Source organism: Saccopteryx leptura, chromosome 3, assembly GCF_036850995.1.
Source record: "Saccopteryx leptura isolate mSacLep1 chromosome 3, mSacLep1_pri_phased_curated, whole genome shotgun sequence".
Lineage (NCBI taxonomy): Eukaryota > Metazoa > Chordata > Mammalia > Chiroptera > Emballonuridae > Saccopteryx > Saccopteryx leptura.
The window spans coordinates 98624214-98643759 of NC_089505.1; the positions used below are offsets into that span (position 1 = coordinate 98624214).

General features: G+C 40.0%; 1 protein-coding gene across 4 annotated transcripts in view; it reads right to left on the bottom strand.

Moving 5' to 3' along the window:
* Positions 1-19546, bottom strand: part of USP48 (ubiquitin specific peptidase 48) — an 88584-nt gene that overhangs the window by 38374 nt on the left and 30664 nt on the right. For 2 of the 4 annotated variants that reach the window (XM_066375368.1, XM_066375370.1), the window contains exons 8-15: positions 17468-17601; positions 15719-15801; positions 15182-15361; positions 10802-10930; positions 9313-9462; positions 4568-4765; positions 2907-3021; positions 1114-1244 (exon numbers count right to left, since the gene is read on the bottom strand). In XM_066375368.1, coding sequence (XP_066231465.1) covers positions 1114-1244; positions 2907-3021; positions 4568-4765; positions 9313-9462; positions 10802-10930; positions 15182-15361; positions 15719-15801; positions 17468-17601 — 1120 coding nt within the window. The remainder of the gene's footprint in view (positions 1-1113; positions 1245-2906; positions 3022-4567; positions 4766-9312; positions 9463-10801; positions 10931-15181; positions 15362-15718; positions 15802-17467; positions 17602-19546) is intronic. The other 2 variants (XM_066375369.1, XM_066375371.1) reach the window with 2 other exon arrangements.

The following is a 19546-nucleotide window of genomic DNA, read 5'->3' on the forward strand; positions in this document are numbered from 1 at the left end:
TATGGCAATTACATATGGGTTTAATTCTCTGATCCAGCAAGTTCTAGAAATTTATTTAAACTCTTCAAATTTAAAAGTGTGAAAAATTATAGCTTAAAACTAAGAGTGGCTTTGGTTTTTTTATTTTCTCAAAAAGGTAGATATGGGAAATCAACAGCAAGTGAAATTCAGTGATATAAAACATGCTTGAATGCAGAAAATATAAAGTATTTTAGTAAAATGGTTAAGAATATTAAAATGATAAAAGGTATATATGTGTACAAACTAGCATTTGGAGGTAAGAAAATTTAGTGAAATAATTGCTTATGGACCTCTGAATTAGTAAACCAACACTAGTTTGTTTTTTTAATCTAAAAATAGTTCCTGTGCCTTATTTCCCTTGATATCTTATAAAACACTGGTTATAAAAATAAGTTTGAGTGGTTTACTTACACTAACATATTAGGAAAGCATAGCCTCAAAAAGCTCAGAAAACTTATAAGCAAAAAGCTATTCAGCCTGACCTGTGGTGGCACAGTGGGTAAAAGCATTGACCTGGAACACTGAGGTTGCTGGTTCAAAACCCTGGGCTTCCCTGGTCAAGGCACATATGGGAGTTGATCCTTTCGGCTCCTCCCTCCCTTCTCTCTCTGTCTCTCTCTCTAAAATGAATAAATAAAATCTAAAAAAAAAAAAAAGGCTATTCAAAAGTGGCCCTCTCTCCTGGAATAGCAAGTGCCTTCCCTCGACGAAGGCGGCCTGTAAGTGCAGACGACCCCTACCTCAAGCATCCTGAGCTAACAACATAACTCTGAAATTGGCAGCACTACTAAAAATTTTAGTCTGCAGCAGAATTCAAATTAATTTTGCATGTGATTAACTAGAGAGACTCTGAGCCCAACGCATGTCAGGTTATAAAGAATTCCTCCCATGAGTTGCTGAACCATTGACCCTTGCTCAAGGTTGATAACTTAAATTTAAAATTTTTTTTCTGAGACATTTTTGAGAGCTTTAGGTTTAATGAAAGTTTTCTTTAAAATTACCCGGATGGGAAGTAAACCAATTTTACTAAAAACAAATGTTTACAATTTTGTGGTATAACTCCCAACCATCTACTGAGGTTTTAGATGGTACCTTTATTCAAGGTGTTGCCATTCATCTTCCCATTGCTTTGGTCCGTGTCACCATCCTGCTCATCGAGCTGTTCAAGAGCCAGCTGGCGCCAACTACGCAAGGACGATTTTCCCACCCAAAATCCATCGTTGCTGAGGAACAGAGAGAAAGTCAAATCATGCAAGTCATGTTCCTAACATCCTCCTCCCTTCTTTCCTTGTAAAGGTCACAAGGTAAAATGAATTGTGAACACTCAAAATCTACTTTTATGTATATAATTTCTTTAACCCACTTCCTCATTTTAGCCATTTTTACTCCTCACTGCTGAATTGCACATATTTCATATTTTGTTTTCATCCTAAATCGTACCCTGCGTCTCCTCACCCTCATTTATATTCACGCCAATCGCACCAGTCAACTGGCCGAGTTCTTTCACACGATTACTATTCACAGCTACACACAGCTGTGCCTCTAAGTAAACAGAGAGGCACTCACATATATACATACACATCTATACATAAACACACATTTAGGGGACTCAGTAGGCTGTTTGTGGAATGACCAAAATTGTGAACTAGATTAATCTGTTTGAGAAATACACAATTTAAAGCAAACCCAGAAATACTAAATGCCATCTGAGTCTACTGGGTCCTGAGTCTATAGGTACTCTATGGAGTGGAGCTTGACATGCCCTAAGGATCTTGGCGGTTTCTGACAAGGATGCCCCACTGGGTACCATTTGTCAGCACACTGATCACTGATTCAGCCTCTCTAAGATGGACACCCCCAGCTGGGAAGGACAACTTTCCAACATGAGCTTTCTATAATTCTATGCCAAACCACAGGCTATACCCTGCCTCGTGTGGTCAGGCTTCAGATCCACGGCTCTGCCCCATCTTTCTAATGGATGGAATACGTTGCAAAGGGTGTGTGACTCAGCTTCTTTAAATCTTTGCCACACTGGCAATCATGCAAAATTTAATCTTGCTCTGCCACCCACATCATCACCCTTCTTTCTTCAAAACACCCCAACTCTCTACTATCTAAAAATAACCAGCTACTTGTAACTGACTGGTGGTGGCGCAGTGAATAGAGCATCAACCTGGAATGCTGAGGTCCCAGGTTCAAAACTCCAAGACCGCCAGCTTGATTGTGGGCTCATCCAGCTTGAGTGTGGGGTCGTCAGTTTGATGGCAAGATCATCAACATGATCCCAAGGTCGCTGGCTTGAGCAAGGGGTCGCTGGCTTGAGCAAGGGATCACTGGCTTAACTAGAGCTCCCTCCATGCCCAATCAAGGCATATATGAGAAAGCAATCAATGAACAACTAAGGTGTCACAACTATGAGTTGATGCTTATCTCTCTCTCTGTCTCTAAATAAATAAATATGATCAGCTACTTACTTTTTTTTTTTTTTTTTTTTTTGCGTGTGTGACAGAGATGGAGGGACAGATAGGGACAGACAGACACAAAGGGCGAGAGATAAGAAGCATCAATTCTTCGTTGCGGCACCTTAGTTGTTCACTGACTGCTTTTCCAAGGGGTCACAGCAGAGCGAGTGACCCCTTGCTCAAGCCAGCGACCATGGGGTCATGTCTATGATCCCACATTCAAGCCAGCGACCCCACATTCAAGCCAGCGACCTCGCACTCAAGCTGATGAGCCTGTGCTCAAGCCAGTGACCTCAGGGTTTCGAACCTGGGTTTTCTGCATCCCAGTCCAACGCTCTGTCCACTGAGCCTCCATCAGGTCAGGCATTATTACTTAAAATTCTTTTTAGTTTTATCATAAACAATATACGCTGTGGAGCATACCTCTTTACTGTTGTTTTTAGCAGGTTATTAACAGTTTTATAGTCTTCATTTAGTTGGTTCTTCAGACGTAACACACGACAACGCTCTACTACACATTCCTTACACAGGGCTTTCACTAGGAGCAAGAGAGCATGGAAGACAATATAATGCATTCACATACAGATGTCCTGTTAGGAAAACGTTGTCAGAATTCACAAAACATAAAAGAATTCTAGACCAAAGTCACAAATTTTGACAATATAGCAATATAGATCCTTAGTTATTTAGTATTGTAAATACCAAGACAGAAATGTTGTAAGAGATGAAATAGCATAATGTCACAACTATCTATACCATGAAATTCAATATTTTACAGGATTTAGATCCAAATTCAATGTATCTGACAACTACAAATATATTGTCTAAGAGCCTCAGGTGAACAGTTCAAGCACAGAACACAAAAGGGAAAAGAAAAATCAAAGGCCCACTTTAAAACACAGTTCCAGGAATCACATGAAATTTGACGCTTTGAAAGATTGTCGCATTGCAGTTTATTGTAAATCAAAATCAGAAATTTAGAAAGCAAAACTTCCTATGTGTACAAGAGAAGGATTCAACTATGTAGTTAAATGTCAGTTTTTATCCAGTAAGCTGTACATAATCAGAAAATAACATTTAGGGAAAAAGAGGATGGTCATCATACAATTTTGTTTATTAGACTCATCTACAGACTGGGTGGGGATGGGGGTGAGACCTGTGTTGCCAGTTAAAAAGGAAAATGAGGAGGCCCTGGCCGGTTGGCTCAGTGGTAGAGCGTCGGCCTGGCGTGCAGAAGTCCCGGGTTCAATTCCTGGCCAGGGCACTCAGGAGAAGCGCCCATCTGCTTCTCCGCCCCTCCCCCTCTCCTTCCTCTGTCTCTCTCTTCCCCTCCCGCAGCCAAGGCTCCATTGGAGCAAAGATGGCCCGGGCGCTGGGGGTGGCTCCTTGGCCTCTGCCCCAGGCGCTAGAGTGGCTCTGGTCGCAGCAGAGCAACGCCCCGGAGGGGCAGAGCATTGCCCCCTGGTGGGCGTGCCGGGTGGATCCCGGTCGGGCACATGCGGGAGTCTGTCTGACTGTCTCTCCCCGTTTCCAGCTTCAGAAAAATACAAAAAAAAAAAAAAGAAAACAAGGAGAGGTAACCAGAACCAAATAGATTATGGATCTATGTGGTTATAGACAGCTCTATATTCCAGGCAGGATCACATAGGTTCCAATCACAGGCGAAATAACAACCTGCAGATCTCACACTGTTAGGTCACTAGAGCAGGGAGGCATAAGATTTGTAATCAACCAGCCCAGGGTTCCAGTGTTTTGAAGAATAATGTATATAAAGCAACCACATGCTACCAGGCAATTTTCTCAAAAGTATCCTATTTTGTCTGCTTTAAGAAGGAATACAAAAGCAAAAAGAAACTAAATGAGCAGTATCAGTTTCTTTTCTATCATTATAAATATGCCATTATAAAGCTGTTTAACTTCTACTTTATTTAACAAATCTTTTTTTTGTGTGTGTAAAGAACATTTGGTCTAGCATAATTTGGGTCAAATGATCATAAAAGCAATATGAGGACTTACAGCATTACTCTTGTTTTTTATTTTTTGTTGTTTTTTTTTTTTAATGTAGAGAAGACATCTGAAATTACCAGTTAGTCTTGGTCCTCCACCATATCTACTGTAGAAAATGTTAGCTGCATATTCAGATATTCTCTTCATAATCGATATTTTATCAGGGTGCAGCTTGTCATGGGAACACAGGCAGGCATGATTATCGATAGGCTTGGTCGGTGTCGACTCATCCAACCACTTTTGCAGCCACTCAAGAGAGACAAATTCATAGGGCTCTGAGGAAGAAAGTAGGGAAAGAGCTATGTATTTTTACAGCTTTTTGACTAAGTGATACATTCATTTTCCTCAAAAGACAATGCAAACTCTGTCCAAAATTAGCAGAATCAGAAGAATCATTGTTCGGGGAAGATGTCTGATGAGTATGACACAGAGCTCCATTTAACTACTCCTCTTCTGAGCTCAAGATGCTGTATAAGATGCAGTGCCTGACAGGGGCGAGTCTACACAGCGCCCTAGGAGATCGGCTGGTATTATTAACCACATTCTACAAAAGAGGTATCCACAGTGAGAAGTGTCTTGCTTGATAGCACAGCAGAGCTTTGATCAGGAAATGTGATTGTTGACTATAAGCCACGCTCCACACTGGCTAGCAAATCGCATAACCTCATCCCTTACTATGTTTATTCCATAAGTGATTTGCATAAACCCTTTTCATCAATACATAATATACGTCTGAAAATTACAAGAAGAAGCCTGACTGAATTCTAAGTTAGAAATGAACCTCATCAGCTGTAACTGCCCTTTTATAAGCTTGTTTCGACCACTGAACTTTACCTCATCTTAGATGATACAGATATGTTGATAAATGGGGATTTACCTATCCCAATCCATATCATGATCCATTCATTACATTATGTGTTTCAAGAAAATAAGCGATTTTTAACAAATTCCAGGATGAAATTATCAATTTTGAAGTTGCAAAAATTAAGACAAATCCAAATACCTCAACATGAGTTTTAATTGGGATAAACAGAATCCCTGAGTTCCCTGAAAGCCAAAATTAAAGACAAAGGGCCAGCTTTGATTACTTACAAAGATCTCCAGACAGTCCCAGCATAAAACATAGAAGAAAACATACAGAGGTTGAATTTATATATTTGTATTATGTACTACTTCTGATGAGATCTGAGGGATAGACAATTCAACTCAAAGCCCATGCTGATCAATCTTATACTTCCCTGAGAGTTACAAATTTAGAAAACTAACTCTCATCTTAAGTTTAGTATAAAACATTTCAATGTTTACCAAAATAAAATTTGAAATTATGGATCCCTTATTTGTGCTAACACTGTACATCATCAACTGAGAGCCTTCTGACTGCTAAGCTCTGATGCAGCCACAGGAAGAGCTCATGACTACAGTTGAGAGCAAGGTCTAATCCAAGTTCTGCCACCAAGACACTGAACTTGAGCAAGTCACTTTAACTCTCTATGCTTCAGATCTTTTATTTGTAAAATGAAGGTAATAATACCTGCCTTCTACCTACCTCACAGGGATGTTGTTGAATGTAAAAGATAAGATATGTGAAGCATTTTGAGCTTTTTGGAAGAAAAGAGATATAGAAAAGTTAATTATACATTCATACAATATATAAAAGAGGAGACCTTAAGATTCAGTACAGGTAACATGGGCTGTGGCACTTCACAATACATAATGATATGGTTAATTAAATTTAACAAAACTCTCAAATGTATTTGCCACTTATCAAGTTTAACCTGGCAGGGACTGAGTACCCTGGGTATCTTAAGAATGCAAAGATACATGATCCCTCTCTACAAAAGCAAAATCAAAGTCTTAGCATATCTGACCTTTTCCAAATATAGTCACATCAATTAAATTTCTAGTAATCTGAAGACTATCAAAGGAGGGAAAACAGGGTCAACACCAAGAATAATTCACCAGGTGTTCTTATTTTCCCCACATCTGGGAAAGGGTAAGTAGAGGACAATACCTGCTATTGCTCACTGAAAAAATAAGCTGTAAGAATCTTGCCCCTTACAAGAAATGTAGGGAAACTAAAAGAGCAAAAGGCATTCCTTGCCAGGGCGTGTCTGCTGGATTCAAAGCCCAGGGAGACCATAACCCTGGCCCATACAGTAACAACGGGACCCAAAGGCAGCTAGTTCAAAATAACATTTTCCAATCCCTTACTAGAGTTTTAAAGAAAACTTCCAAGTGAAACTTTTTTTTTTTTTTGGCTTTTGAATAGTTTAATATGAATTCAATGTACTATATGAGATGTACTATATAGAGAAATCCCATGTGGTTTTATAGTAAGAAGAGAAAGGAAGAGAGCAGACCGAGTCTCCAGTCCTGATGGAATTCCACATTCAGCCAGGCGTCCAGAGTTACTGCGCTGGAACACCCATGGAAGGAAGAATGAGTGGGTCACAGAAGTCTTTCTAGCCTTCCATGTCCAATCTCCAATGCTATACAGAATTGTATCAATCTCTGCCAGAGCTTCCCTAAGAATCACGGTCTAGTATGTCTCAATAGGTAAGGCATAGTCGCTTACGGAAAGCTGCTACACTGCAGATGTTTCTGCACTAGAGAAAGACTCCTGGCAGGTTCTTAAAGATGTTCTCTACTTTTGTGATTTGTAAACTACCCAAGCATCACCTTCCAAAGGCACGGATAAACCAACTTACCAAACGGGGCTGAGCACTCCCTTTAGTTATCAATTTGGAGACAAAAACTATAATATCTCAGCATTTAAAAAAACCGGCAAAGCAACTGTTAAAATATTTACCAAAGAGAAATGTACATTTTGGTTCAAAGTTATATATAATTTTTTAATGCCTGGATTTTGAACACAAGGAATTCTATTTTGGAAAGTTACAAAGTCTAGAAAAATTGAGTCATCAAAAATATTTTAAAATACTGTATCTACAGATAATTTGATTATTTCAATTTAAATAAAAGGGCCAAACAGGTTCGTGTTCCCAGTGAGGCTTATATTTTAGGGTAAGAGACTCTTTTTTACATATGTTCACAAAGGTTTAGAAAATGCAAAACATAAGACTGAGTGGCAATACAAAACCATGGTGTTTAGCTGTGGGATTTTACATTTTAGGACAACATGGACTTTCAACTATGTAAGTTTAATGCAAAAACTTAAGAAAAAACTATAAAGCTCATAATTGGTAAAAGTACTGATAGCAGAGCTATATTCCAACAACATAAAGCACAGTTCATAGAGACTGAATGAAAATAGCCAAAAGAAGCACATGTATGTGCTAACTTGACACATGACATCTTTGAACCATGAACTTATTCATTCATTCATTTTAGAGAGGTGGGGGGCAGGGGAGGAGCAGGAAGTATCAACTCCCATATGTGCCTTGACCAGTCAAGCCTGGGGTTTTGAACCAGTGACCTCAGCGTTCCAAGTCAACACTTTATCCACTGCGCCACCACAGGTCAGGCTGGACTATGCATTTTTAAAGAGTGGTTCCAACCTGACCTGTGGTGGCGCAGTGGATAAAAGCTTCGACCTAGAATGCTGAGGTCACCCCTTCAAAACCTCTGGCTTGCCTGGTCAAGGCACATATGGGAGTTGATGCTTCCTGCTCTTCCCTCCTCTTTTTCTCTCTCTCTCTCTCTCCCCCTCTCTTCTCTCTCTCTAAAAATGAATAAATAAGATCTTAAAAATAAAAATAAATGTAAAAAAAAAGAGTGGATCCAGAAAGCATTCACTTTAGACTCAGTAAATACCTTTCTCTTGTCCAGTAAATAATGAAAACTAAATAAAGTTCAAAGAATAGATTTCCAGGTCCCAACTCCTACAAATGAATTTAGAACTTTGAACCACATGTTCACTTCCAAATCATTTCCACTAAAATTAAGGCCAGTCTAATTCTTTAGGATAATTGTGACTTTTGGGACAGAAAGTAACACATTACAAGGAAATACCAGAATCAAATTAAGATGTCATTTAGAAAAAAATTTTAAGAAGTATTCCTCCATATTTAGCTATTTCTATTCATCTTTTGTTTAAGGTTATAGCAGTAATGGAAAATCAAGATTACCAAAAAGAGAAAAACCACAAATACAATTATGCTTGAGTATTTATTTTCTAAAATTAGGGTTAAATTGCCTCTCTTCTTTAAGTAGAAATTGGGCATGGGGGAATTCATGTCTATGAAATGACAAAGACAACATATTATTACATATGGTATACCAGTCTTAAAAAGTTGAGGTTTCCTTTTTGAGGCACTAAGTAAACATCACATATGCAGTAGAGGGATGAGGTGGATTACGTGGGACAATTCTTAAGAAATTAGAGGTCAGCAGAACACTTTCCTATTCTTAGCATAATACTTGATAGTAAATTTTAAAGTAATCTAATAGTATCATAAAAAAGAGCTCGTAGAAAAGAATTCCTGTTAATACCATGAGGGCACAAAGGATACAAGGAAACAGAACAGTGAGCTGCTTCCATAGTGACCCAATCAGATTTTTCTTTAAGAACAAGTCAATGTCTCACAAAATAGAAATACTCTTGTAAGAGTCATATGTGCAAAGTGCTGACCTACATCTTATAATTTATAAGAGCTTCCCATTTTCAAAAGTACATGGTAATGAAAATTATATGGAATGCTACACATCAAGTTATTGCTGGTTTACATAGCATTTCTGCACTGTGTAGAGGTATTGTGGGTTATACGACAGGGAAGGGAAAAGTTAGTTCATACACATTTGCGAATGAAAAAGAAACAAGGCACTCAATGGCAACAGTGCCATCCCAGAATATCTTACAGACCAGCTCCAGCAGGTAACCTTTGGTACAGCTCCTTCACCTCTTCATGCTTTGCTTTGCCTTTATCCACACTTTGCTTACGCATCTCGGCCATCTCGATACACCACTCCTCAAACTTGGAATTATCCCGATCTACCAGCTCTTGAAGAAAGGCTATTCAGACAGAAAAAAAAAAAAAGACTTTATCCTGTTTTCAGACACAGAACCATGCCGGTCTCTAAATGACATCAAACACCGGCTAAGGTTTTGGAGGCAGCTTCCTACTACGGTCTTCTTTTCTGTTGGAGACCCCAACCTAAAGGCAAAAGTAAAACTGAAGACAGACACTAGAATGTGACTGCCCACACCTGGTTGTGCATGACATCATCAGCCAACTAGAACCATCAACTGGCTCAGAAATACAACTTCAAGGCAGATGGCTGCTTGGCCTAGGTGGCGCAGTGGAGAGTGTCGACCTGGAGGTCACCGGTTCAAAACGCTGGGCTTGCCCGGTCAAGGCACATACGACAACAACCAATAAACAACGAAAGTGAAGCAACTATGAGTTGAGATTTCTCATTCTCACCCCTCCTCCTCTCTCTCTAAAATTAATAAATAAAATCTTTTTTTTTTTTTTTTTTTTTTTTTTTTTCTGAAGCTGGAAACAGGGAGAGACAGTCAGACAGACTCCCGCATGCGCCCGACCGGGATCCACCCGGCACGCCCACCAGGGGCGATGCTCTGCCCACCAGGGGGCGATGCTCTGCCCATCCTGGGCGTCGCCATGTTGCGACCAGAGCCACTCTAGCGCCTGGGGCAGAGGCCACAGAGCCATCCCCAGCGCCCGGGCCATCTTTGCTCCAATGGAGCCTTGGCTGCGGGAGGGGAAGAGAGAGACAGAGAGGGAAAGCGCGGCGGAGGGGTGGAGAAGCAAATGGGCGCTTCCCCTGTGTGCCCTGGCCGGGAATCGAACCCGGGTCCTCCGCACGCTAGGCCGACGCTCTACCACTGAGCCAACCGGCCAGGGCCTAAATAAAATCTTAAAAGAAAAAAAACACCCCAAAAAACAGATGGTACCACAAAGCATATAATAGTATTAGGTAAAATAGCAACTAAAGAATTCCTTCAGACCAGTAGCAACTCTTCTTTTTGAAAATCTAGAAAATTTACAAGTAACTAGCTTAAACCCACAAATACTTTACAAATTGAACACTATAAAACCAAATTGCTCTTTAAATAAATACATATCTTGATTACCCTTAAGGTTTTTTTTTATTGCTTTTGCTTTTCTTGGTGGAGGATGGGAGTCTCAGTGGAGTAGTTCTTTAAAGGCTCCTTTGTTTTAAAAACTCACTGCTTTAAAGCAAATTTGTGATTATATTTACTTTCACCAATATTTACCACATGCAACCAACTTATATTAAGAGCAATGAAATGCAATCTGTTCTTGTCATGGATCTTTGAACATGGTATTCTAAACATCTGCCTTACACAACCCTGGAAAATTGCTTACCTGGTACCTGAACAGTTGTGCTGGGCTTTTCTTGATTTTGCAGTCTATAAACCAACATGTATGCGTTTCGAGAGCAGTGAGTTCCTTTGCCACACTTGGGTTTACGTGTCTGGGACTTAGAAGGTTCTGCTAAGGTACGGAAATAAAAAGATGACTAAATTAGAATGTCTAGTTTGTTCATTCTTTTATAGGGATGAAGTGGGGCATAGTCAACAATTCCTAAAATATGTGTTCAAGATACTTTAACTTGGATTTACAATATTAAAAGGCAACACAAATTTAGCAGGCTGTACAGATGTTTGAATTTTTAAAAAAGTTTACTACTTTTCCCTCCCTGGCCTGCCATATTCCATTTTCAAAAGATGGTAAGAAAGTACTGTTTTTCACGAGGACAAACCTAGAACCAAAAAAACATACTACCCCTCTGAGTTTTATTTTTTTATATTTTTAAAGATTTTACTTATTGATTTTAGAGGCAGGAGGAGGGAGGAACCAGAAATATCAACTCATAGTTGCTTCACTTTAGTTAACCGCTTATTGATGCTTATTGTGCGTGCCTTGACCAGGCAAGCCCAGGGTTTCAAAACGGCAACCTCAGCATTCCAGGTGGATGCTCTATTCACTGTGCCACCACAGGTCAGGCCTCGTTTTATTTTAATGTTGGTCTTAAATTATAAAAATAAATCCAGGCAATATAATTGTCCGAAGTAAAAAAAAAAAAAAAAGGCACATTCAAAGAAAGAAAAGAAAAAGAAAACACTAATGAGCAGAAAGAATTAAGTAGTAAATAGAAACATTAAGTGTCCTACATCATAAATATATCTCAGGAAAAGTGATCTTCAAACTGGGTTTGAGTATCTACCTCAGCGTAACATTCCCAGTGGAATGAAAACATGGATAATTCTGAGGAAACAATAACCAGATCTTCAATTCACCTATGTACTTCTCTAAAAATTGATCTTCTCTAAAAATTGCTTTGCCTCAAAGCTGAGGTTTCATTGATGGTTACTACCTTTCCTCTCTCAGTTATCTATCTCTTACTTTAAAAAATATATAACCTCATCCAGTGACAAAAAAGTTTCATCTGTGTCATTAAAAGACACATGTACAGACAGGGAGGATGTACTGGGGAACATAGGTGACATTAGAATCTATGTAAACACAATAAATTAAAAAAATAAAGACACGTACAGTAAATTTTTTGTTTAATTTTTAAATTTTTTAACATACTTACATTGATTTAATTATATCATATTTGTAATTTTTTAAAAAGTGCAATCCAAAAGACCTTTTAACTACTTAGTTTTATAATTATAGAATATTTAGTATATTCCACTAGAACAAAATTCTTAAAATATCAATGTAATAGAAATACTAGTTTAAGAGAAAAGAGAAGCATTAAAAATGACTGCTACAAAAAAAGATCAGTTCATTTATCTTTATTTTGAAAGACAGAGAGACAGAAAGAGAGAGATGAGAAGAATCAATTCATAGTTGCATCGCTTTAGTTGTTCATTAACTGCTTCTCGTATGTGCTTTTTTGACCCAGGGGCTCAAGCTGAGCCAGTGACCCCTTGCTCAAGACAGCAACTCGTGGGCTCAAGTCAGCGACCTTGGTATCTTATTGATAATCCTGTGCTCATGCTAGCGACCCCACACTCAAGCCGAGGAACCCATACTCAAGCCAGCGACCTCAGGATTTCAAGGCTAGGACCTTACCATCCCAGATCAATGCTCTACCCACTGTGCTACCACCGGTCAGGCCGCTTCATTTATCTTTAATAAGAATGATGTGGGTATCAAATCCCATGTTACTTCATTTTACCTGGGTTCTCTTAAGAGAGTGATGTTGTAGTCTTATTATTTATATGTCAGAAAATACTTTATTCAGAGATACTTAAATTTATAATAAAAAATGTTGAATTTTAAAATGTGCAAAGGAATACAAATTTGTTTAATATTCTTACAGAGAATACACAACAAAAAAAGTTTGAGGACCTCTATCATGGGGAATTAAAAATCTCAGGGGCATATATAGCGAAGAGGAGGTTGGTCATTTCTAACTGAAAAAGTATTAAAATTTAAGAGGTTCATTACTCTGTATAAGATAAAATAACTCATTAAAGTTCACAATAAAGTAACTAATAATGGAATTTAATGAACAAGCATTTTCTACTTTTGATAAAAACAAAACAACAAATGAAAGCTGCACTGTGACCTGCATATCACAATGAGGTAGTAAAATACTGGGGTAGGGGCCTGACAGGTATGAAATCCTCTTCTCTTGAATTTTAATATTTAGGACTACCTGTATGTAGAGGATTGGATAGCCTTGACAATGCTTTTAATCCTACAATTCTCTGACTGAAAATAAGATAGATCAAGTAAACCTCAATAAAAAACTGTCATATAAAACCAAAATTAAGTGATTCACAATTTAAAACTACATGTGAATTTCACTCCTAGTAAGAATATAGGCCCTGGCTGGTTAGCTCAGTGGCAGAGCGTCGGCCTGGCTTGCAGGAGTCCGGGTTCGATTCCCGGCTAGAGCACACAGGAGAAGCGCCCATCTGCTTCTCCACCCCTCCCCCTCTCCTTCCTCTCTGTCTCTCTCTTCCCCTCCTGCAGCCAAGGCTCCATTGGAGCAAAGTTTGCCCAGGAGCTGAGGATGGCTCTGTGGCCTCTGCCTCAGGCGCTAGAATGGCTCTGGTTTCAACAGAGCAACGCCCCAGATGGGCAAAACATCGCCCCCTGGTGGGCAGAGCATCGCCCCCTGGTGGGCATGCCTGGTGGATCCTGGTCGGGCGCATGCGAGTCTGTCTGACTGCTTCCCCGTTTCCAACTTCAGAAAAAAAAAAAAAAAAAAAGAATATCACTATATGAAAAAGCATAAGCAAATCTGAAGAACTTGAGTGTTACTTAGGTAAAGTGGGAGCAAGATTGCTAAATGTCTATAAACACTTAAATGTGATTTAAAAATCGAAAATACTGTATTGTACAAATTTAGTCACCACATGAATAGCTGTAGAAAGATTATCCCCACATGCCTTGAAAGCCAACCCCCACTGCCATGCTCCTCCCTGACACCTTGGAAATGGGGTTCTAATCTGTTAGAAAAGAACAGTGTCAGGAAACACACACTTATTCCTATTCCTTTTCTGATTTAGATTCCACAGTCCAAACCTCACCCCAAAATGACAAACATGATAAGAAAGTGATGAAAACCTTAGCCAAGACAGCTCCTACTGGAAGAATCATTCACTCCTCCAGGGAATAAATGTGTATTTGGCCTAAGAAAACTTGAATGGTGAGGGATCCATACCAGGACAATATTTCAAGAAGTATTTTTTAAGGCAGACCTCATCACTATAAGATGGCAAAAACTTGCTCCCCAGAAGTGCTGCTCCACACTCCACGGGTGGGATAAGGCACTTTTTTCCCTCCATTCACATCAGATTTATTGATTTTAGAGAGAGAGGAAGGGGACAGAGAGAGAGAGAGAAAGAGTGAGGAACAATGAGCTGTTCCTGTATGTGCCCTGACCGGGGATCAAACTGGCAACTTTTGTGCACGGGTCAATACTTTTTTTTTTCTTTTTTTTTATCAGAGACAGAGAGAGAGTCAGATAGGGATAGACAGACATGAAGAGAGATGAGAAACATCAATCATCAGTTTTTCGTTGTGACACCTTAGTTGTTCATTGATTGCTTTCTCATATGTGCCTTGACCGCAGGCCTTCAGCAGACCGAGTAACCCCTTGCTCGAGCCAGCGACCTTGGGTCCAAGCTGGTGAGCTTTCTGCTCAAACCAGATAAGCCTGCACACAAGCTGGCGACATCGGGGTCTCGAACCTGGGTCCTTCCGCATCCCAGTCCAACGCTCTATCCACTGTGCCACCACCTGGTCAGGCACAGGCCAATACTCTTAACAACTGAGTTATCCAGCCAGGGCAGGTGGGATAAGATACTTAATAGGGAGGAACAGACACTGTTTTTAAAACAAAGTTCCCTTGCTGTAGTCATTTCCCAAAAATAAATTTCCAGACCCAGAGAAAAAGACAACAAATCCTACAAGTTAAATCTACTGTTGTTCATTTTTAGTTTAATACTCACCATCCTTTCCAAAAATTAACCTAGTAATTGAAAATTAAGTATTTGCCTTCAAACATGACATTATGGAAATGACCTCTGGAACAAAACTATTTTTTTTTTAAATTTCAAGCACTGCTAACAAAAGATGTTCAGAGATTGTATGTGCTTATTAAGAAATCCCTGATAGGCCATTAACAATCGTGGGCCGTAATGACTTATTCACAAATATTTCTGGTAAAAACAAAAAAATTTATATTTTAAAAGGGCACTCACAACTTAAAGGTTTTACCTAGATCTTCCTCAATCCCTAGTTGTAATTTCTTCCCCTCCATCTTTTCGATGTCCTCATCGTTAAACTTATACCATTCACCAGACTGTGGATCTTTCACATGGGCAATGTAGTGGCCGGAGTAAGCACTCACTCCTCTGTGGATGAGGACTGCACTGAGTTCATACACATAGGACCCACCTGGAGAAGGAGACAGGGGAAATGTGAATGGGGGCAGCTTAGAGACTCTTCAATTTATAAGGAATTACAGACATAGTATTGACACTAAGGTCACAAGTGTGCGCTAGAGAACAGTGAAATATCTTCTTCATTTTTTCTTCTTTTATACCTTCATTATGCAGATATTGATGAACCATCTAATCTTTGTTATGTACTGACTCATAGGAAATGGAACTAACATCTTGGCTCACCTAAAAGGCAACTGCTCCCAGAGATTAGCCAATGAAACGTAACAGTGTTATTCTGCATTCATCACAGGCAGATCACAAGTTACAATCTCTGAGTGTTACAATTATCAGTGCTCAGTAAAAATATTACCTTTATGTTCCACATAAGGCTCCATATCCAGAATCTCTGAGAAGCCAATGTAGGTATTCAGCTTTTTCTTATGTCCAGTTTGCCTAACCAAGAGGAAATTATATTTATATTTAAAATAATCATAACACAATATACAAACTCCTTCAATTATCTTAATAAACTAAACAGTAACTAGTTAGAATTCATTTCACAATCTTGCTCAAAAACCTGTATGATTATAAGTAAATACTGTCTTAGAATTGGGAAAATAAATCACTTAAAAGGTATAAATTTATTTGTTTATTTATTTATTTTTTACAGAGACAGAGAGAGTCAAAGAGAGGGATAGACAGGGACAGACAGACAGGAACGGAGAATGAGAAGCATCAACCATTAGTTTTTTGTTGCTCATTGCAACACCTTAATTGTTCATTGATTGCTTTCTCATACGTGCCTTGACTGCGGGCCTTCAGCAGACCAAGTAACCCCTTGCTCGAGCCAGCGACCTTGGGCTCAAGCTGGTGGGCTTGAGGTCTCAAATCTGGGTTTTCCGTATCCCAGTCCAATGCTCTATCCACTGAGCCACCGCCCGGTCAGGCTAAAAGGTATGAATTTAAAGTGCCAATTCCAAACACACTTTTTTCCAGAGGTTTTAATTTAATCACAAAAGAAAATCCCAGATGCTCCTACCTTTTTATAGAGGAAATGCCTATATGTAGACACTGCCTAATTTTAGTTATAAAATAAAAGACATATTCTCATGGGGGTGGGGGTACTATAATGAATAGAAAATTTACTCTAGTTCTTACACAATAATACAGAATGTTAAGGCAATTCAGTTCCTACTCAAATGTTTGCCTTTTCCTTTGCACTTTAAAATAATTTCTTAGAATAAAGAATAAGGAATTTCTATTTTTTCTAGTTCTCAATTTCATATAGATGGCTTCTTTAAGAACTTTGTGATAGCCTGACCAGGTGGTGATGCAGTAGATAGAGCATCGGACTGGGATGCAGAGGACCCAGGTTCGAGACCCCGAGGTCGCCAGCTTGAGCGCGGGCTCATCTGGTTTGAGCAAAAGCTCACCAGCTTGGACCCAAGGTCGCTGGCTCGAGCAAGGGATTACTCAGTCTGCTGAAGGCCCGTGGTCAAGGCACATATGAGAAAGTAATCAGTGAACAATTAAGGTCTTGCAATGAAAAAAAACTGATGATTGATGCTTCTCATCTCTCTCTGTTCCCGTCTGTCTATCCCTCTCTCTGACCTCTGACACTCTCTCTGTTCCTGTAAAAACAAACAAACAAAAAAAAACTCACTTTGTGATAAACCATAAAATATTGGCATTTCCAAATGACTCCACCTATATAACTTTCATCCTCAAATTTAGCACTTCAAATTATAAGCATTTTATCAATGTCACCCCATTAAAATTAAAAATGGCAAAAAAAAAGCAAAAAAATATATATAAGCATTTTATTTTTTAGGATTTTTACTTAATTGATTTTGGAGAGGGGAGAGAGAGGGAGAGAGAAAGAGAGAGAGTAGAGGGGGAGGAGAGGGAAGCATCCATTTGTGTAGTTGCTTCTCCTATGTGCCTTGACCGGGCAGGCCCAGGGTTTTGAACCAGCGACCTCAGAGTTCCAGGTCGACACTTATCCACTGCGTCGCCACAAGTCAGGCAAATTATAAGCATTTTATTATCTTATCTATGGTAAAATCTGTACATAATAGTCCACAAGAAGCCACAAACACTACCACTTGCACATGCTTACCTGTCAAATACAAAACGCATGAGCTGTAAGTTCAGAGTGCAAGGAAGGCTCAGGAGTCGGATCTTCCTGGTGGCGTTCTGCTTGCTCTGACAGTTTTCACAGAAATAGCGATTGTCTCCTTCTAATCTTTCTTCCTGAGAAGGAATAAGACATATTTTTAAAACATTTGAAGATGGATTTTTTTTTAAGTGATCAAATCTGTGATATAAAGCATAGTTCCACTTGAACTAACAGTTCCCATTCAGGGTGTTTAAAATCAAGCTACCCTAAATAATGAAGGACATGTAAGATAAAAGGCACTGCTTTAGCATGACATTAATTTGGATACAATAATTTAAAACTGATGTGCCTCTTTCCAAAATGTGTAATTTTTAAAATACCTGTTTTGGGTCCTCTGTCCCGATAATGCCACTTTTGGGAATTGTAAAGAAGTGGCTTTTAAAATAGAAATATCATAAGTACTTTTGATACAACATAATTAATTTAAAACCAGTGAACATAGATACAAACTACACAAGGGCACCCAAGTACAAATTGCATATATACACAAAACTTATACACACACAGACACATACACGGTTAAAATTACTAACCCTCATTCATGAGAGAAAGCTAAAAGAAGAGTACAGGAAAATTCAATGTTACAGCTAACGATGGCTTCTTTTTCAATTTTTCCTTTCTGTTTCTAAAACAGTTTTTTGATATAAATTACTATAAGTGATACAATACTGGCCCTACCATTCTATTCACTTGGCTCCAGGATACCACACTCACCTGTTTTCCTCTAACTCACTGGCCACCCTCCTCCTCAGCACCCTTTGCCAATTGCTCCTAGCTCCCTGATCTCTCTTTTTTTTTTTGTATTTTTCTGAAGTTGGAAACGAGGAGGCAGTCAGACAGACTCCCACATGCGCCCAACCGGGATCCACCTGGCATGCCCACCAGGGGGCGTCGCTCTGGTGCAACCAGAGCCATTCTAGCGCCTGAGGCAGAGGCCACAGAGCCATCCTCAGTGCCTAGGCCAACTTTGCTCTAATGGAGCCTCGGCTGCGGGAGGGGAAGAGAGAGACAAAGAGGAAGGAGAGGGGGAGGGGTGGAGAAGCAGATGGGCGCCTCTCCTGTGCGCCCTGGCCGGGAATCAAACCTGGGACTCCTGCACACCAGGCCAACGCTCTACCACTGACCAACCGGCCAGGGCTAGCTCCCTGATCTCTTAATGTATGAATGTCCCAGGGCTCAGTCTTTGGTCCCTGTCTCTCTCATCCTTGGTGATTGTATCCAGCCCCACTTTTCTCCTCAACTATACCTCTCAAATGTAACATGCCCTGGTACAAACTCCCAGTTCGTCTCCCAAACCTGTCTTTCCCATAGTCCTTCACATTTTGGTTATGGCAACTCCATGCATCCAGCTGCTCAGACCTACCTTAGTAGTCTTGGACACCTTATCTTTCTCTCCATGTCCAATCTGCAAATTTTATCAGCTCTACTTTGAAAATGTATCTAAAATATAGTCTATATTTTAATAAAACACAACACCTCTTCAGCTAACTCTTGGTCCAAGCCCCCATCAACTCCTGTCTGCCCTAGCCCTACCATCAGCCTATTCTCAAGACAGCACTCAGAGTTATTCTGTTAAAACAGGTTACACCACCTGGCCTGTGGTGGCACAGTGGATAGAGTGTTGACCAGAAATGCTAAGGTCGCCAGTTTGAAATTCTAGGCTGGCAGGGTCAAAGCACAAATGAAAAATGACCACCCACTCCCCTCCTCTTCTCTTCTCTCCCCACACCCCCTCAACACAATTTCTAAAAATCAATAAATAAAATCTTTAAAAACAAACAAGCACCCTGGCCGGTTGGCTCAGTGGTAGAGCGTCAGCCTGGCGTGCAGGGGTCCAGGGTTCGATTCCCGGCCAGGGCACACAGGAGAAGCGCCCATCTGCTTCTCCACCCCTCCCCCTCTCCTTCCTCTCTGTCTCTCTCTTCCCCTCCTGCAGCCGAGGCTCCATTGGAGCAAAGATGGCCCGGGCGCTGGGGATGGCTCCTCGGCTTCTGCCCCAGGCGCTAGAGTGGCTCTGGT